Raw genomic sequence first — 20,130 nt, forward strand, 5'->3', positions numbered from 1 at the left:
AGCAGCATTAAAATAATATCAAACTCTAGGGCAAACAAATGGGAAAAGTTTGCTTCCCAGCTGGCCTGAGTGTGTAACACTGAATGAAGTGATCGACAACCTTGCAGAGTAGCCAGACAACCTGGAGGAGCATGCTATGATTAAGATGGCTATTTGGGACCTGATTAGCCCCCACAGGTTTCTGACGGTCTGTGTGTAAGTCCACAGGCACAAGGCTGCATGCATGCTCAAAGAAACCATAAAAGACCATCCCCTGCTTTCTGTAAGCCTCTGTAGGAATGTATGGCTTGTGCTCATGCTGTGAGGAGACACATATCAATGGAGCAGAAAGGTAATGTCTTGCAGCACTTGTAATGGATTCCTCAACAAAACAAAGATTTTCTGGCAAAGGGTGGAAGCCTTAGCAGCTCAAAGTGCTTGAGCACAACCTCTGACGAATTATAGGGTGATCACAAACCTATGTTGACCTGTGAAGAAATGTTGATCTGTAAGAAATCAGGCTAAAAAGAAAAACAGAATTTTTTTTTTAATTAAGAGACAAGAGCATCTTAAGATTGTAGAGGTGTCACTCTATAAAACATTAATGAAGGAGACACACTCGACACACAAAACCAAACACGCAAAAGGATGCACAGATCCATGGCTATAATATGGAAGGATCACTGTAAATGATCCTACATGTATTTCTCAGCAACAATACAAGAGGTGTTAAAGGAAAGAGGGAATAGGATGATACACAGGTAGAAGAAAAAGAAGTCAATAGAAACTGCCTTTGACATTACCCAGAATGACTCCAAAGCTCCTATGAAATACATTCAAACATAGAGCTCAAGTTTAAGAATTAAAGGACATCGTAACAACAATGTATTTTACAAACAATCAGTAGAGAAAAATTAAAGTTTCCCAAGACAAAGAAATGATAAAAGTTTTAGGGCATAGAAAAGCTAACTGCTTTTATTTGATTACACTTTAATTGCATGTATCGAATTTATCACATTATATATATATATATATATATATATATATATATATATAAAGATATCTTATGTTAATAAAACCCAGAAATTATATGGAAATTCTGGAGTGAAATGGTCCAATAACTTTGTACCATGATATAAGATAAATATGCCAAGATTAATTTTATTTCTATCTAGTAACAATACATCTTCCAAAAATGAAATTGGGGAACTGATTTAATTCACATAAGCTTTACTAATAATAAAATACATAAGAAATTCAATGAAAGAAAAGTAAGATGTGTATGCTGAAAATTACAAAAGATAAATTAAAGATCTAAATAAATAGAAAACATGTCCTGCATTAATAAAAGTAATAACTTTAAAATAAATAAAAGGAACAAATTAACAAAAATTTGACACTTGTGTTCATTTTACATCTATATATATTATAAATAACATCATAACTTGACTTTCATTTTACATGCTAATTATATTAATATTAGATTTATGCTAATGAAGGTTTTTGGTTTTCTTCTTTGTGTTTCTTTAATTTTATTTTACTGCTGGATATCATTTTCAGTAAATAAGGCTCAGTGGGAAATTCTGCAGGATAGATTCCTACATTTATTTAGTATTCAGTCTTTTCTGTCCACCTAGATAGCTAAATTCTTTCAAGTTTCCAAGGTTTAATTTATTGTATTAATAAATCATATTATCTTCTAATAATGATGATTTCTCCTTTCTTTATGCCCTTTATTATTATTTACTGACTGATAATAACACTCTTGTTCTGTTCCTAATTTTAATGTTAAATCTTCCTTTTTATAATTAAGAATATTTACCATAACTTAGGTTAAAGATGTATAAGGAATCTCCCTTTATTCCAGAGAATTAAAGTAATTTTCTTCATCAATATGTTATTTTTATTGAGAACTTTATAAGCCACACAGGGAACTAATCAGATGTTTTATTTTTTCCCTTTAACTTCTTTATATAGGCAACTATATTAATGGATTTTTCTAATGTTTAATTATTCTTGCATTTTTGGTTTCTACCAGAAGTATAAGATATGTCTGCATTTAAGTACATAAATTCCTAAGTGAAACTGGATGATAGCTATTGGGTGTCAGGTTTATTTGTTTGCTTTGTCTTTATTTTTGTGCTTTACTTATCTTCCAGTAGTTTTGTCAGGTTGTTGAATCTGGGAGTGAGATGCATTCTTTCCTTGTAAGATGACTTCAATTATAGCATTCACCTCTCTGAAACTGTCTGTCACAGAAGAACCTAGGACCTTCTGAATTAGTTATAATGTTGACTTCAGAATCAAATTGTTGTTAACTGGTATATTTAGGGTTCGTTCCTCCTTTGAGTCTCATTTTCACTGTTTTAATTTTTAACAAAAATTTTTATCTCATTTTGAATTCAAATCACCAACATAAAGTTGTACAAAGTCTTTCAGAATTACTCATTACTACATCCATTAAAAGCCACCTTTTAAATTTCAATGTATGAACATTGTTGGGCGCTGCCACACAGGAGCTGAGCGCCCTCTAGCTTTGAGCGATGGAAATGTGGAGACCGGCTTCTCTGAATATTATTTTTATCCATCCTCCTAGAGTTTACTTCCATATTTTATTAACTTTTAAAAATAAACTTTACTGTATTGTATTTTATTGTAGAATAATTTTTTTGGTAATGAAATTATGGCATTTGCTGGTGAATGGATGGAAGTGAAGAATACCATGCTAAGTGAAATAAGCCAGTCCCCCAAATCCAAAGACAGAATGTTCTCTCTGATATATGGATGCTAACCCACAACAAGGTGGAGAAGATTAGAAGTTCATTGGACTAGACAAAGGGGAATTAAGGGAAGGGAGCGAGGATGGGAATAGAAAAGACAGTAGGGTGAATTGGGCATATGTTTCCTAACCTTATATTATGAATACATATCAACATAACTCCATGTCATATATGATGACAATAATGGAATCATAATTGGAACAAGCTATACTTATTCTATGTATGTATAATATGTCAAAATATACTTTACTGTTGTGTATATCTAGAAAAAAAACAAATTAAATAAATACAACCTTGGCTTATTTGATAACTTCTGTTATATAATTAACTTTAATATCCACTCAGGTAATACTGCATTCATACTTGTTTTCTTCCTTCTACAGCTTTTAATTTACTCCATGTTTCTTTTAGTTTTTTGGGTTGAATGTCCAGATTATTATTTGCCACCTTTCTGATTTTCTACAAATGATTTTAAAATTTCAAACTGCTGCACAATTCTACCTTCATTGTATAATATCATTATCATCTGTAGACATGACAATATATTAAAGAGATTATATATACACCAATCTACAGAAAACACAATATAGTGAATATATTGAAATGGTATAAACCAAACATTAATGCTACAAATAACTGTAGTGATTAGAAAAAATTTAGACTCACAAAATAAAATAAAACCAAAAACTACAGGAGAAAACAATTTCATTATTCCACAAGAAATTGTAACTATCCTGTGGGAAAAGACAATAACTGTTAGGTCCCCCTGCCAAAGGAACTCCATTTTTGAAAATCAGCACCTGCCCACCCAGGTTTATCTTTCCCATTAGGCCCACTTGGAAAGAATCCCTAACTACTGAAACCACAGCAAAGACATCAAGTAACAATCATGGGAGCAGACAGGTTCCTTTTTAACTACTCCATTGTACTTGACTATATACTTAAGGAGTTTTGTTTTGTTTTGTTTTGTTTCCTGCAGGCTGCTGCATCTTGCAGAAGGGCAGCCTGACAGGTCATAAACCTTTGTTTGAACTCAGAGATGTGTCTCTCATGTGCTAGATACCCTAACAACCACCACTTCCTTGTTTTCAATTTTGAGGTTATAGAATCCACACCTTTCTGCCAAAAACTAAGTCGACAGAAATAATCTCTGTTAACAAACCAACAGTGATTAACAAAATCATTAGTGAGACTTATTCTTAACTAAAATCGTGCAGAAGATAAATTCCAAAAGGAAAAAAAATATGTAACATTAATTTTTATGTTTGGAACGTTCCATGGTACAATTATTTCTTCTTTGTTTGGCCAAATCGCATCATTGTCTACCCACATTTTTGACTAACAGTATTGTTGAGGCACAGAACACTTTCAAAACAAATTCCCCCTCCTACCTATTCTCTGGGTCCTCCGAGTCTCGTTCACAGATCCCTTGTATTCTCCAAACTGGAAAATTCTCTAGAACTACATTACAACATGTGGCTTTGGACAGATTACTCTTCCTAAGTAAGGAAATAATGGAAGAAAAATCACTTACAATTAACTTAAAATAGTATATTTTAGTACATTTGTAACAGTGTAAAGGAATGTTCTTTCTGACACTTTTTAATACAATTCAACTAAGATTTTTTTTTCTCTTTTGTCTTATTTCCATGAAAGATAAACATTTCTTAGTTAATTCTTTTCTGGTGTCTGTTTACATTCCTTTAATATTTATTCTTTTATATTTTTTCCTTTTCAGCTTTATTGAGGTACATTTGGCAAATAAAAGCAAATATAATTAATGTATACAGCATGATGTTTTGATATATGTATACTTTATGAAATGATCACCACAACCAAAATAATTGACATTTTCATCACCTAACAGTTACCTATCATTTCTTTCTTTTCTTTTTAAAGATGAGAACATTTAAAATTTGCTTTATTAGCAAAGTTTAAATACACAATATTGTATTGTTAATTATGCCAAATATTAGATACCCAGAACTTATCTTACATAACAGAAACCTAAATTTTAACCAACATTTCTTCATTTCCACCTTCCCCCAATCCCTGGAAACCACCATGTTTATTTGAATTGGACATTTTAGACTCCACATATAAGTGGGATCATGCAGTATTTTTCTGTTTCTGGATTGTTTCATTTTGCTTAATGGGCCTCGAGGTTCATCTGAGTTCCTACAAATGGCACAATTTTCTTCTTTCTTAAGGGTAAAAAATATTCCATTCTATATAGGTGCATTATGTATTTATATCTCCCACATTTTCTTTGTTTATCCATTATTGAACATTAAAACTACTTTTTATCCTGGCTATTTTGAATAATCCAACAATGAGCATCATAGTGCTAATATGACTTTAGAGAGTGATTTTATTCCCTTTGGATATAAATTCAGAAGTGAACCTGCTAGAGCATGAGACACTTCTATTTTTACTACTTTGAGAAAACTTTATACTTTTTTCCTAGTGGTTGTACCAATTTCCATTCTTAACAACAGCATCTAAGGTTTCCCTCTTCCCTACATCATCAGCATCTTTTTTATCTTTTTGTCTTCTTGACAATAGCTTTTATGTTTTCAGTACTAGGTATTAAGCCCATGGGTGTAATGCCACTGAGCTATATCCCCACCTCATTTTTTTTAAATTCTGTATTTGAAACAGGATCTTACTAAGTTAAAACTGGCCTTCAACTTGTGATCCTCCTGCCTCAGGCTCCTGAGTCACTAGTATTACAGTAGTGTACCACCATGCCAGAGTGATAATAGCCATTCTAATAGGCAAAGATGTGGGAAGGGGTATATATCCCCATTCCAACTCGGCTGTGGCTCTCAGCAAAGATGATATCTCATTAAATAAACAAATTCAGTAAGGATGCAGGATACAAAATCAACATACAAAAATCAGTAGTGTTTCCATATATAAATAATGAATTTTCTGAATGGGAAATTTAAAGAACAAGCCCATTTATAGCAGCAACAAAAATAACAAACCTATTTTAAGTTTTGTCAAACTTAACAAAAGAAGGGAAGACTTAAAATTATAAAATATTGATGAAAACAATAGACATACAGATAAATAAAACAGCATCCCAAGTCCATGAACTGGAAGAATTAATATTGTTAAAGTGTCCATACTTTCCTAAGTGATCTAAAGATTTAATGTAACAGACCAAGAATGAGTCCACACATTCTTGGTGAGCTGACTTTTCACAAGCATGCTAAGAAAAGGCACTAGGAAAAAAGAGTTGTCTCAACAAGTGGTAATGAGAACACTGCACCTCTATATGCAAAAGAAATAAATTAGACTCTTTTCTCAAACTTGATATGAATGCTAATTCAAAATTGACTGAAGACTTAAATGGTAAAACTAAAACAGCAAAACTACCAGAATAAAACTTAGAGAAGGGCTGCGGTTGTAGCTCAGTGGTAGAGTGCTTGCCTCGAATGCGGGAGGCCCTGGGTTTGATCCTCAACACTACATAAGTAAAAATAAAGATATTGTGTCCATCAACAACCAAGAAGAAAAAAAAACTTAGAGAAAAGATCTTTTACCAGCTACTGTTGAAAACGTGCTGTAATCATCTGTTGACAACCTGTATTTCCATCAAAGCAGTATAATTATGACATTAGAATACATTTAATGAAACTACAAAATGTTAACAACAGAAGATACCAAATAACACCAACCTATAAGTTTTCAATTGTCAAAGATTTTTTAAATAAAGTCCTGTCTTTTCTTTTTAACATCTATTTTTATTTTTTCATTAAGGTTACAAAAAAAAAAAAAAAAATCCAGAAGCAGTGGTGCACACCTTAATCCCAGGGACACAGAAGGCTGAGGCAGGAGGATGGGAGGATCACGTGTTTGAGGCCAGCCAGTGAAACTTAGCAAGACCCTGTCTCAAAAAACAATAATAAAGGCTGGAAATTCAGCTCAGTGGTAGAGCTTCCCTGGGGTCAATCTTCAGCACAAAAGGGAAAGAAAAAAGTTTAAGATAAAGATGTAGAGGGTAAGTGCCTGGACTGTGTTATGTGCTCACACAATTGGACCTCTTCAGAACCTCTATTCTAGTCTCCGCATTTCTTCAACCTTCCAACTTCTATCTACACTCAATCTCCTTTCTGTGATTAATTTCTAGAGGCTTTACATATTCAAGGTTTTTTTTTTTAAAAAATCTAATCCTATAGGTCAATAGCCTTCCCTTTTTTACGTTCCATAAGAAATGTCCCCTTAGATAGCAATTCCACACATTTGAATTATGAAATATTGTCCCTGATCAGCACAGTGAAGGGTTATTAAAAAAATGTCTCTTTGGCAGTATTAATCCCAATACTTGGATAATTTCCCTGACCTCTTGTTATATCACCTTCAGATTCTCAAAAGCCTTATATAATTACTTCCAAATTTTTTCATGATTTTACTAATGAGTCCATTGAACTTCCATTTCTTCAAAATCCATGTGCAAATCCCTCTGTTCTTATCTCCACACCTTAAGTGATCAATTGAAATATATAATTAGAATCAAGGCTATTGACATGAACGGTGCCCACATGATCCAAAGGAGCTCGGAGGCCCTTGGAGCTAAAATTCCAAATGGAAATCTCCGCAATTCTTCCTATATCTGTTACATTTTTGTTCCATAGAAAATAAGCTTTAAGTTATGTTACCATATATTATAGTAGTGCTGTCTCAGAGATCTACTAACACGATTGAACTGTTGTGTGATGATCCGTACAGAATTGAATTGAATTGGATTAATTAAACTGATCTAAATTTGGGAAAATGCATTTTCAATATTTAAGCTCAAAATGGTATCTTTTGAATTTTTATCCACATTGTCCTGGCTTTCTACGGTACATACGCACCCAGCATAAGTATTAAACCAGCCAGGCCTTCCCCTTATTTCTGAATCCTCAAGACAGACACGGCTCAGCTCAAGAGGGAACCCAATACACCTGCGCAGTGACAGCAGTGCTTCATTTGAGGACTCTGAAGGATCCATCACAAAGTCCTGTTCTTTTCCATCCACACTACCCACCCTGTGATATTCTATATTCAATGACTAAAGATTATTGTTCCTTGATTCCTTGCACTATCAGTGAAGTACACTGGGGGGCGCAGTTGCCATCACCTAAAGCTGGCTTCTCATTACCATGAGTGCCACTACCCCAGCCAACTCCAGTCAAGACAGGTGACACACCTGGAGGAGTCCACGAAGCTGCCCAGTGTGAAATATTTCAGAAACAGATTTACTACTGAATTTCAGATTTTAAATTTCTCGTATCTGGTTAATTGAACATAGTGTACCTCTCTTTGTAACGTAAACTTTTCTTTTTACTTCTCCCACTCAAAGGCTTTTTATTTACACTGATCTGAATTTATATCTTAGAGTAAATTTTTCTAGATTAAGTGTTGCTTCATCTGGCAGGTAATGTGTTGGTCACATTATCAGTTAATATACTTTAGAAACTTCTGGCCTGAGATCTCTCTGTCTCTGTATCTCTCTTCTCTCTTCTCCCTCACCACTCCCTTTCTTTTAGATTTTACTATATTTTAATTTCTTTTAATTTTAGAATTCAAGAAATGGCATAAAGAGAATATAGAGAGTTGCCATGTACCTCTCGCCTAGTTTACCGTAAGATTATATCTTATATTACTGGTAGATTTGTTAAAACTAAGACATTAACATTAGCATCTGCTCAAAGATTTCATCCAATTTATCATACTGCATTTAGTTCGTTTCTCTTCAGTTTTCTCTGATCTGTTTTCATGACCTTGATAATTGCAAACAGTATTGGTCAGATGTTGTAAAATGTCCATCATTTCAGGTTAGTCTGATGTTTCTTTCATGAGTGGTTTGCTGTGTCGATCGGAAGGGAGAATACCATATGCAAACCCTCCCATCCATCATCTCGGAAGCCTGTGACACCCACAAGACTTACCACTGATGGCATTAAACGTGATCTCTTGGTGAAGTGTGGGAGGCCATCCTCACACGAGAGGCGCTTAGACACAGCTGTGTCAGAGCTTTCCCCATCCTTCTCAGGTCTGAGAGCTTGTCCGTGTGGAGGCGTGCCTGGCCACTGCCCCGAAGACCCAATTGTCACTTCTGACCTTGAGATGCTGCCCCCCTTAATCTTCATTGGATGGGATTTTCCCACTCCCTAGCGTGCTCTCCCTCTCTCACTAGTCTCTTCTGTAAACTTCGCCACCACATTAGGTGGCTGGAGGTGGGAGCTAGGAGAAGCCGTCCCAGAGCTGGTATTAAAGGTAATGAGAGTTTCACTCATGAATGGAACCTTCTTTAATGAAGCCAGCGCTGGTTGCTGGGCAGAGTGAAGGTTCTATATGCTAGCTCTTTCCACTGTAAAGTTATTTTTCCCTTTGCACAAAGGCTAGCCCACATTAAACTTCATGTCTTGGGTTAGATTTCTGTAACAAAGATGTAGTCTTGTTTTCTTGTTTTTAATATATTCATAATTTACTTATATCTGGGAAGACTAATACATATTTATTTTCTACTTCGGGTTTTTCCTGGGTATTATACCATCTGTAAGCCACCTTTTCGCCTGACCATATCAGTGACTAACTTCTCTTTCTCTGTTTATCCATTTCCCTAATTTTCTTGTGCACACTGATTCCCCAAGCCTTGGCCTGAATTCAGCTCTACAGTCATCTCTATCCCTGTTATGACACTGTGTGAGAAACTTTCTATAGGAATTGAAACGATAGTGTTAACTAAATTGTTTTTCTCTCTATGGATACAACTAGAGCGGGAAGACCAATTCCAGGATTTTTTGCTCTCCATATCTGTGAAATGAAAACTTCACAAAGAGTCAGTGTGAAGATTAAGTGAGGAATTCAGTGAAGATCACAGAAGAAACATTTAACAATCATGGGCTGCTAGTACCACTAGAACTAGATCCTCATCACAGAGGAGCTCAGTAACTCCAGGAAACACTGATGCCAACCTTGTAATGTGTGATATACCTGAAGGTGCTGATCACTTTCACCTGCTTCTTAGATTACTAAATCTTTAAACTTTCCAGGTCTTAATCCTAATAAATTTTGGCTTTTTGGGGGAAGGAATCCACAAAATTTTAAAGATATTTTGTTTGACTTAATAATAGTTGTATTAATTATGGAGTACACTGAATCATCTCAATACATGAATGCATTGTGGCATTTAAAAATTAGATTAATCAATATATTGATGAGCTGGGGTTATAGCTCAGTGGTGGAGCACTTACTAGCACGTGTGAGATACTGGGTTCAGTACTCAGCACCACATAGAAATGTATTTATTTATAAAAATAAATAAATAAATAAAGGTATTGTGTCCATCTACAACTAAAAAAATATCTTTTAAAAAGAAAAAAATTAAAATATTCAAAATATATTCATCACCTCACATATTTATAGTTTTCTTTCTTGTTTATTTATCTATTTGTTTTTACTGGGGATTAAACCCAGGGAGGCTTTTAAGCACTATGTTATTGACTTATAATAGCGGTTAAAATTTCACATTTGGCCATGGTGAATAATATTATTTGGGGAAAACTTTTTTACTGAGTAAAACTAGTAAAGACAGATTTTGAAAAACATCATCTATTTTGAAATATCTGAGAGCCATCAAGACAGTGAGGGATTAGAGGTCCATGATTCAAGAAAGGAAAGAAATCCTAAGGAAAAGCCTGGCATCCGGAACCACATTTCTTCATCTACAGGAATCTGGGAATTCCAAAAGCACAGCAGAGAGGGGTGAGACTGAGCAGAACTTTCTGCAGGGCCTTGGGACCCAGGAGAAAATAACTAGAATGTGGAGCCTACATAGAAGACACACAATGGTCAATACATTCAGTATGAGGTTGCAACTCTAAAACCGTATATCCTCAATCCCTAGGCCCTAGGACTAAGGTGAATCATCAGTAGAAAAATAAATAAATAAAGCAGCCCTAATAAGTGATTAAAAATCCAAATTTGAATAATTTCACTTCCCGATCTGATGAAAAGCAACAAGCATTGCTAGTCCCCAACCCTGTAAGGCTGAACAATTGAAAGGACAAATAAATAAAATAAATAAATATTTACTCTTTGCCATATTTAAATTCTGTTTAGATTTTTAAATTAACGTAGAACAAAAATTTAAATATCTAACAACCATAAGACATAGTCAGAAGAAGGAAAAATGGAATTAAAAGTGTTCTGCCATTGAGCTAGCAGGAAGTCAGGAAGCACTAAAATATAAATGTCTATTAAAATTTAACATGTAGGATTGTGTAAAACTTTCTAAGATGGCCAATTAAAATGCTAAAAGATTATGAAATCAATAAGTTAAGTAATGAGAAGATGCTGTAGTTAGGAATACTTAATCCGAAATAGGCAGAACAGGGTCAGAAAAAGAGGGATAAAATAGCAAAATGGTAGATGGCAAGTTAATTAGTTAGTTAATTAATTAATTTATTTATTTATTCTGGGGATTGATCCTAAAGGTGCTTAACTACTTACCCGCATCCTCAGCCCTTTTAATTTGCTTATTAATTGATTGATTTTTTTTTTTTTGAGACAAGTTCTCACTAAGTTGCTCAGCCTCCTTAGTTACTGGCACTACATGTGTGCAGCACCACACCCATCCAGAGTAGATGGTAGATTTAAAACTGAATATATCAGTAATTTCATTAATGACAATTAATTTCATTAATTGTCTAAGTGAATAGAAAGCAACATACCTATATTATGGTTACAAGTGACAAAAACAGAGATTTACAAATTAAAGAGATGGAAAAAGATATACTTCAAAAACACTAGAAACCTGAATGGTTGCACTTATTTTAGATAATCACCATATTGGCAAGTAAGCATTATTCAAGTTAAACCAATAAGTGCATCACAAGGAAGAGAGAGCATTTCTAAACATGTGTGCATGTGATGATGCATTCTCTAAGTTATAAAACAAAACTATGGTGCAGAAAGAGGTGTGTTAAAATCCACAATTTTGGTGCATAATTTTTAATAGACTTCTGTGAACAACAAAGTATAAATAAGATTTAAACATTTTTAATAAACATGACCTAATGAAACATCTGGAATTCAAAACTCTTAAAACCGAAAAGTATACATTCTTTTTAAGTAAACATGGGACATTCATTGTCAAACTCTGTTTGTGAAGCAACATGCACTTCAGATAGCTAAAAGTATACAAAATGTTTCCCTGGCACAATTAAGTTAAAAATCAATGATTAAAATTGCAACCAGAAAATTCCCCCATGTCTAGAAATTCTGAAATACAAATTCTGAATACCTAATGTGCCCAAAAGCAGACATTATAGGAAACATCAAGCTGACAAAGGCAACCTAGCACGTCAGACTTTCTGATTTGCACTAGTGCCCTGCTTCAAGAAAGTTTTTAGCATTAAAGCTCATATGGGAAACTAATGGCTGAAAATAAGTAACTTAAGCAACTGCATCAAAAAATTAGGAAAAAAGAATACAAAAGCAAATTAAACTCAAGGAAAGTAGGAGGAAGAAAGTAACAAAGAAAATGATCATAGAAACAACCAACAAAACCAAAAGTTATTTCTTTTGAAAACTTTATGAGTCGATACAACCTTGTCAGGATAAGAGAAAAAACAACAACAACAAAAGAACAAGAGTTAAAGTTCACTGGGAGTGTGACTCAGGGGTGGGTGTTTGCCCAGCATGCACAAGGCCCTGAGTAATTCAATCCCCAGAACCACACACACACACAAAAATAAAAACATAGAGAATGAGAACAAATTTTCAATACCAGAGGGAAGGGAAAATAATTATTAATACAGTAATAATAAAAAGAGATGAAGAAGCTGTTAGCAATAAATTAGGCACATTGAATAACTCGTACAACAAAACACTTGGAAAACACAATGTACCAAACTTACACAATCATAAGAAATGTAAATAGATACCTAAGTGATGAAATCTACGATCAATACCATCTTACAATCAACAGTTTTTGATTATTTTTCATTATGATTATTGTTTGAAACTACGAGGACTATTATTTGATCAAAATCCATGATCACTGGATGCAATGTCATGAGATTGTCGGCTGGGCTAACATCCGAAGCTTCTGGACTTCTTGTACTTATTCCAAATGGGAGAGAAGACATGACGAGGGTTGACAGATTTCCTGATAAAACCTGTCAAAAGAATGTCCAAAAACTAGCTTTACATGAGTGATGTATATGGCCACATTCATCGTTCAAAATGACAACTATTGTCATATTCTTAGTCACAATGACAAAATGTGGAAACAGCCCAACTATAAATGAATGGATAAACAAAATGTGGGTTATGATAACATGCAATGAGATGTTATTGGGCCTTAAGAAGGAAGGAAACTCTGGCACCTTCTATGACATGGATGAAACTTGAGGACACATTGCTAAGTCAAACAGGCCAGGGGCAAAGAGACAGATATGTCATGATTCTGTGTATACGAGGCACAGAGAAAACACAAACTCGCAGAGACGGAAGGTGCAGCGGTCACTAGCAGGGCCTCGGGAAGGGAAGAAATAGCAGGTTTTTGCTTTTTGTTGATGTTGTTTTTAGGAGAAGTGAGTTTCCGTTTTGTAAAAGGAAAGATCCTGGAGTTGGATGCTGGTAAGGGCACAAGTGGACTTAAAAAAACGGTAAAGATGGTACATTCGACGTTACGTGGATTTTACCACATTAAAAAAAAAATAGCTGCACACAGAAGATGAGAGTTAAGAGGAGAGTGCTGGTGGAAAGATAGAGACAAGTGTGCTCTCTAGACAGATGGAATGGTGGGAGGAGAGAGAGGGTGCAGGGCAAAGAACACTTAATAAAAACTTACCGATGCCGCCAAAACCACAGGGCAAGGCCCAGTGCAATGACCAGACAGAGCACCATCACTATCAAAATGATCACAGCAATGGAGACGGAGCCTCCTGCCGATTGGAAGAGGACACGAGATGGTACTTCACATCTCATCCCCCCACACCCCTGGTTTTCCCTCAGCCAGCTCCCATGTGCCTCATTCTCTTTCTCCTCCTCCCTTTATTTTCCTCTTTCCCTTTTTCTCCTTCCTCCTCTCCCTCTCCGTTCCCATCACACCACCCTTCTCCAGTCCCTCTGTGCTTGAGCACCCCCTCCCCCCATCTCCAGCCTGGGTCCCACTCTTACCCCCCCAGTAGAGGACGAGGTCCTGCCCTCCTAGGCTGCTGTGCTTCACCCTGCAGGCCAGGCCAGCCGCCTCCCCAGCTGCCACATCCAGGGTTGCTCGGAGATGCCACGTCCCATCACCATTGGGCAGGATGTCACCTCTCAGAGTGCCCTGCTGCTCCTGCTCACCTCGCATCCACATCACCCACACGGGCTTTGGGTAGAAGCCAGACACGTGGCACACCAGCAGCAGACGGCCAGGCCCAGGGCTGGGGCCACTGGACAGCCAGGCATCAGGCTTCACTGGGACAGAAAGGGGTACGGATGGTGTCACATTGTGATACTAACCCATAGCACAGGGACTGAGAATTTGGGCCTAGGAGAGGTGGTGGAAAGTGAAACAGGCAGCACTAACCTTGCCTCTGCAGATCTGCCTTCCCCGCCTCGAGGACACCCAGGAGAAACCGGGGGCAGGTTTCATACAGCAGCTTCTTCACAATGTGGAAGATGTCTCCGTAGGGACTGAGCAGGGCGCATACGAGCTGTGCCCTGCTGCCCCCTTCTGGAGCAGGCACACATGAAGAGTTCCTGAAGGTCACAAAGTCCAGGCCTCCTAAAGCCCCCCTTAAGAAGCTCAGGATGGCTCCCCCGGGCTGCAGCTCACAGCCTGCTATGCCCTGGATCTCAAAGGGGTCTGCACACAAGGAAAACAGATGAAAGTTACCAACAAGCAATAAAAAGATAATAGGGAGGACCAAGGATTTTGGATTTGGGTGAGGATAGAAGCCTGGAATCCGAGATAATGAACCAAAGTCGTTACACCATTCAGACACTTTCAAAAAGTGGAGCCATGGAGAGAGGGTTGCTTGTCGGAAATGGATCAAGAGCATGGTAGAATGTGTGGTGGGTAAGAGGGCACAGGGGAGGCAGACGACAAGGAAGAATACCGTGCTGTCACCAAAATAGTGTTCTAGAGAGAAGCAGAGGGTCATGTGGACCGAAGGTCGAAGGGATGGATAAAAAGAAGAGCCACACTTTAGGTCACTCAAGCAGCCAGTAGCCAAGTAAGGATCCAGTTTCATGGGAAATAAACAAGGGACTGGTCACAAAGCAGCTGCCTTCAACTATCACAAATGCAGAAGCAGCCAGAGTTGGGGGCCCTTTGTGGAGGTGTGGAGGGAGCCTGCTCTATAGAAGAGTGTGCTCATAACTGGGCAAAGAAGGGAAAAGAGGAAAGGGCCAGAGGGAGCATTTCCCTCACCAAGAGAAAACTAGTAACGGAGAAGCCACCAGGTCTGAGGATGGGACTTACATTCCAACTGGAACGCATGGACATGGGCCCGCATTTCTCGAATGAATGCAAAGGTATAGACCCGAAACAGCTCCACCAAATCAGATATCTCCACATCACTGAAATTGCCCTTCGACCAGGGCTTCAGGAATATGGCAGTGTCCGCCACACTATTCCAACCATGAATCTGCAGGTCATCCAACCAGCCTGAGCCGTGATATCGTATCCAGGTGCTGTTGACAAAGGATGAGATTTGGATGAGGTGGAATGAGGTTGGCTCCTGGGAGGCTGTGAAGAAAGGAAGGAAAGAGAGTGAAGAGAAAGGGAGAGGCAGGAGGGAAAGAGAAAGCATGCAGCAAACAAAACCCCAGGGTCTGCAGACACATAACGCTTGGCACATTGGAGAGCCCCCAGGGCCTCAGGCGGCAGCCCCACCTCCAGCAGGTGGAAGAGGGCCAGAGTCAAGAGGGGGCAGGACCTCAGAGTACACGTGCACCTGCGCAAGGCACCCTGCTTTCAACCAGGTCCTCTGCACCAGTTTATGCCACCATCATGCTTACCTCCCTGATTGTCCCCACCTGGGTAGAGAACGGCTAATACAAGTAGCAGCAGCATTTCACTGAGGGAGGACTTCTGGCTTTCGGCTGATGTTTGAACTCTCATTTCGGAAACCCTGTTGTTTCTCAGCACTCTGTAGTGACTTCCTCTCTTCCAACGGACAAATCTCTTCCTCAGACAAACTGTGTACCAGAGAATTAAAGGTGCCTCCTACTCCACCTCTCATTTCCCCTGCCACCCCGACTTCTAAGCTTTCTCGTACCTCCTACTTCCTTCATCTGACCTCAGGAGAGCCCCTGTGAGATTTTGAAACACCATTTTACCTCCCTGAACCTTATGTCCACTTTATTAAATAAGAGGGTAGTACTAAATAATTGCTCAGATTCCAATCTGTGAGGATTCTTTCAGTTTCTCCCCTCAATTCACCCCCTCCCTTTCCTTCTCAATATTCTCAGTGTCTCCTTTTTCTTAATTGGTCCTCTTTGTCTGGTGTCCTGACCTCATACTCAAGTCTGGTTCTGTGTGTGTGTGTGTGTGTGTGTGTGTGTGTGTGTGTGTGTGTGTGTGTTCCTCTATCCATGTTGATAGTCACTTACCTAAAGGAAAAACATTTTAAAAACCTCCTAAATCCCAGATTCAAACATGATAAATGCTGCAGTTTATAGTTCAAGCAAAATTGTCTAATACCATACAATTTTTGAGGGTAAAAATGGCATTTGGTGCTGTACTACTTTCTCCAAGTTCCCTCCTGACCTTTGGTGTAACAGATGTTCATGAGAAAAGCAGAACTCTAAGAGCTAAAGTCAAAAATAGCTTTTTGGGGTAACATTCTACAAGTGGTAGGGTCCTTTCCTTTTGCAATAATTCACAACCTCTGTGACATTTAGGACTTTCCTGTCACCATATAAGTCATTACTGTAGATAGAAGTAACCTGCCACATTTTTCCTCAGTATTTCTTAGATGTTTGTTCTGAGGTGTTAACTCCTACCTTATCTTTGCATGCCTTTGGAAAGTCTTGTCAATATGCTGACAATATACTGAATGAAAAATAGAGATCCTAACCAACATCTTGGTTTAAGGATGATTTTTAGATTTTCACTAATGAGGAAAAAATACAAATTCACATAGATCTTCACGTCATCTTGGAGAAGCATGGTGGAAATCAATTCCAAGTATCAAGGTTTGTCTGCTGCTAACTGATTTTACTATGCAAAATAAGTAATGGACCTTTCTCTGTTCCCAGAAATGAAAGGTTCACACAGTAGAAAAAAAAACAGCTTTCATCTACAATCCCCACTTCCTAATCAGAAAGTCATAACTGCTGTCCAAATGTCAGACTATGTATCTCTTAATGATATTCCCAGACTTAAATATATAATATAATCTAGTCCACTGTTTAGATAAGAGGCACAGACAACAGCGTGGAGTTAACATCAGCTGTCATTCACGCAGCGTTTTTCTTACTAGGTAAGTGTTTCATTTACCCAAGATAGAACACCCAAGGTTCAGCTTACTCTGTGTGCCGCGGTTTCACTTGCATGAGCAGAGTTTAGGAACACAGGGGCGAAACCTGGGAGGTGTGCAGACACATGGAATGGACACGTCCTCCTGCACCACTACCCTACACTGACAGCCAAGAGGAAGCAGCAAAACTTGGCCCCAAGAGGATGCCTGGGGGATCAGCGTGAGTGTCTGCAAGGTGTACTCAGGCAGAGATGAGAAGCCAGAGGCACCAGATACAGGGGGGTTCCGAGAGTTCTGCTCCCTGTACCAGGATGCTGTGAGAATTCTCTTCACAGGGCCAGAGCTTCCTGTCCAAGCCACACTCACTCCACGGTTGCTGTTACTGTGAATGTCTCAGCTTGGCTTTAAGCTTGGCTCCAGCTGCCAACAGATTCACTAGGATGAGAAGATGATACCAGGCAGAAGAGCACTCAGAACTTCATTTTACAAAGGCCACTACACGCAGCACACGAGGACTCCTCTCTCCATGAATGACACTTTTGCCAAACAAAACCTGAGTAGGAACAAATTTTTCAAAATTTACATTCTTAACTCTCCTAGTCAAGGGAGCCTAGGACTTTAGGTATACCTACATTAACAAAAATCCTAAATAATAATTAAATGTGAAAATTTGCTGCTATTACCTCCGAATCCCCTAACAATAAATATCTTAAAATCCTGTTCTACAAGCAAAGAAGGAAAATGCCTTGAATCTAAAATAAAACTTATGCAGAGCTGAAGCCAATAAAGGGCCTTCCATAGAATTGCAAGGCAATTGCATAAGGGGGCTGGTATCTAACGGTGTCTGAGGCCAACACTGAGGTTCCCTGTACAGACTGAGTAGTGACCATAGAATCTAAGAAAGCTAAACTAAAAGCAAATGACTCATGAGATAACATTTTTAAAAAATTTTGTGACTTAAACCAAGTAATAATATTCAACAATATGACATGCATGCTTTCAATATCATTTAACATGTTAGTTTATGATAGGTATATTTTAATCTCCTCATTCATTAATGTGCCAATTCATTTACTCATGCATTCAACTGAGATTTATTGATACACACACACACACACACACACACACACATATATACATACATATATATATACATATATAAGTACATACATGTATTCCTTTTTATTTCAAAATCTCTTTGGTTTAATCTTTTAACAGCTTTATTAAAGTAAAACTGACATATAAAAAACTGTACTTGCTTAATGTATATAATTTAATGAGTTTACACACAAAAATTTCTCAAAAAAACCTGTCAGATCAAATTTCATGCAGTAAAATTATAAAATGCAAAATCATTATATAATAATAATTGCCAGTTGGAGTTGTGGCTCAGTGGTAGAGCGCTTGCCTAGCATGTGTGAGGCCCTGGGTTTGATCCTCAGCACCACATAAAAATAAATAAAACAAAATAAAGTCATTATGTCCATCTAAAACTAAAGAAAAATATTTTTAAAAACAATCAATTGCTTTTGTATATACTAATAATAAATCAGATAAAAAGGAAATTAAGAAAGTTATCCCATTTAAAATAGCATGAAAAATAATAAAATTAAGTATAAACTTAACCATCAAGGTGAAAAATAGGACATATTGAGGAAGTAAATTAAAAGAGATAAAGATAAATGAAAAAAAATGCCCCATGTTCCTGCCTTGGAAAATTTGATATTGTTAAAATATATATACTGACCCAAATAAATTTTCTAATTTTTTGTTCATTTGATGTTATCCCCTGTCGGAGACCAGCTCCAACAGGGGGTCTCAGGAGACGAACGGATGGTGAGGAGTCGGCGAAAGAGGGGGTGGAGAAACAACACAGACACCAAAGTGAAGGTGTTGATCCCAATCTTTACTTGTGAAGTTGATCATATATACTTTTCATTTTGGCAGGCTTACAGTACTTTGTGGTTACAAAATAGGAATCATTATTCAAACGAAACAAAATATTACATAGCTACAGTTAGAATAGAAGAATGTATCTTGGCTTATGCATAAGCAAGAATTTGTACTTTCAGTTCGCGTTTTGCTTTGAACTGTTTCTGCTTAGTTAACTTTTAATAATAGTTACAAATGTCCCAAACTATTGGCCTATACCTTGACTATTCTTTCTTGACTTACTGACTGGAACCGGTGCCATGGTTATGGCAAGTAGTTGATTTGTTATTACTTTTAATCAAACAGGAGTAAGAGCACAAACCATTGTGCACAGGAACAAGAACAAGTTGCCCAGTACTAAGCACTAATCTATCTTCTTAACATTAATTTTTCTTCTCTAGATTTTAATTTAATTTCTCAAAAACTTCCTTGATAGGAATACAGGGAGTTTTTCTTTAGACATTAACAATTTACACTCCACAGCTGAATCATTGCATTTAGAGCAAACAGATCTATGCTTTAGAAGTAGTTACATTAATTGGGAAAGTCATGATTTTTCCTTTATACTTAATGGTCATATGAGAAATCAAAACTATACTTATTAAAGGAATACAAAAAAAAATCAGCCCATTCCCAGAAACATACTGCGCTCCTCCAGAGGATGGACGCCTTGCGCCACCCACCTCAGTAGGGCCTTGCCATTGCCTGAGTCAGGGGAGGGGCGCAGCAATCCCCACCAAAATTCCAATGGCATTTTAAAAATGACCTGGAATTAGAAAAAATATCCTGATATTGCTTAAGAAACCACAAAAGTATAATTAAAGTGATATGAATAAAAGAATAAAATAGATACATGATATTTTCTGATTTCAAAATGTAAAGACCCAGTAATTAAAGGTAACAAATAAGTCAATTTGCCTAGCTGAATCATTATACAATCTGTACATGTATTTAATTATATA

General features: G+C 37.2%; 1 protein-coding gene across 1 annotated transcript; it reads right to left on the minus strand.

The window, feature by feature from the left end:
- Positions 1-12,851: 12,851 nt before the first annotated feature.
- LOC110599557 (T-cell surface glycoprotein CD1b3) lies at positions 12,852-16,001 on the minus strand. The gene is made up of 7 exons (XM_078027840.1): positions 15,774-16,001; positions 15,235-15,501; positions 14,338-14,616; positions 13,944-14,225; positions 13,615-13,708; positions 13,260-13,417; positions 12,852-12,937 (listed from the first exon to the last, which is right to left on the minus strand). The coding sequence occupies exons 1-7, from the start codon at positions 15,874-15,876 to the stop codon at positions 12,852-12,854; spliced, it is 1,269 nt and encodes a 422-aa protein (XP_077883966.1). The 5' UTR covers positions 15,877-16,001.
- Positions 16,002-20,130: the final 4,129 nt, after the last annotated feature.

Source organism: Ictidomys tridecemlineatus, chromosome 11 (assembly GCF_052094955.1).
Source record: "Ictidomys tridecemlineatus isolate mIctTri1 chromosome 11, mIctTri1.hap1, whole genome shotgun sequence".
NCBI lineage: Eukaryota > Metazoa > Chordata > Mammalia > Rodentia > Sciuridae > Ictidomys > Ictidomys tridecemlineatus.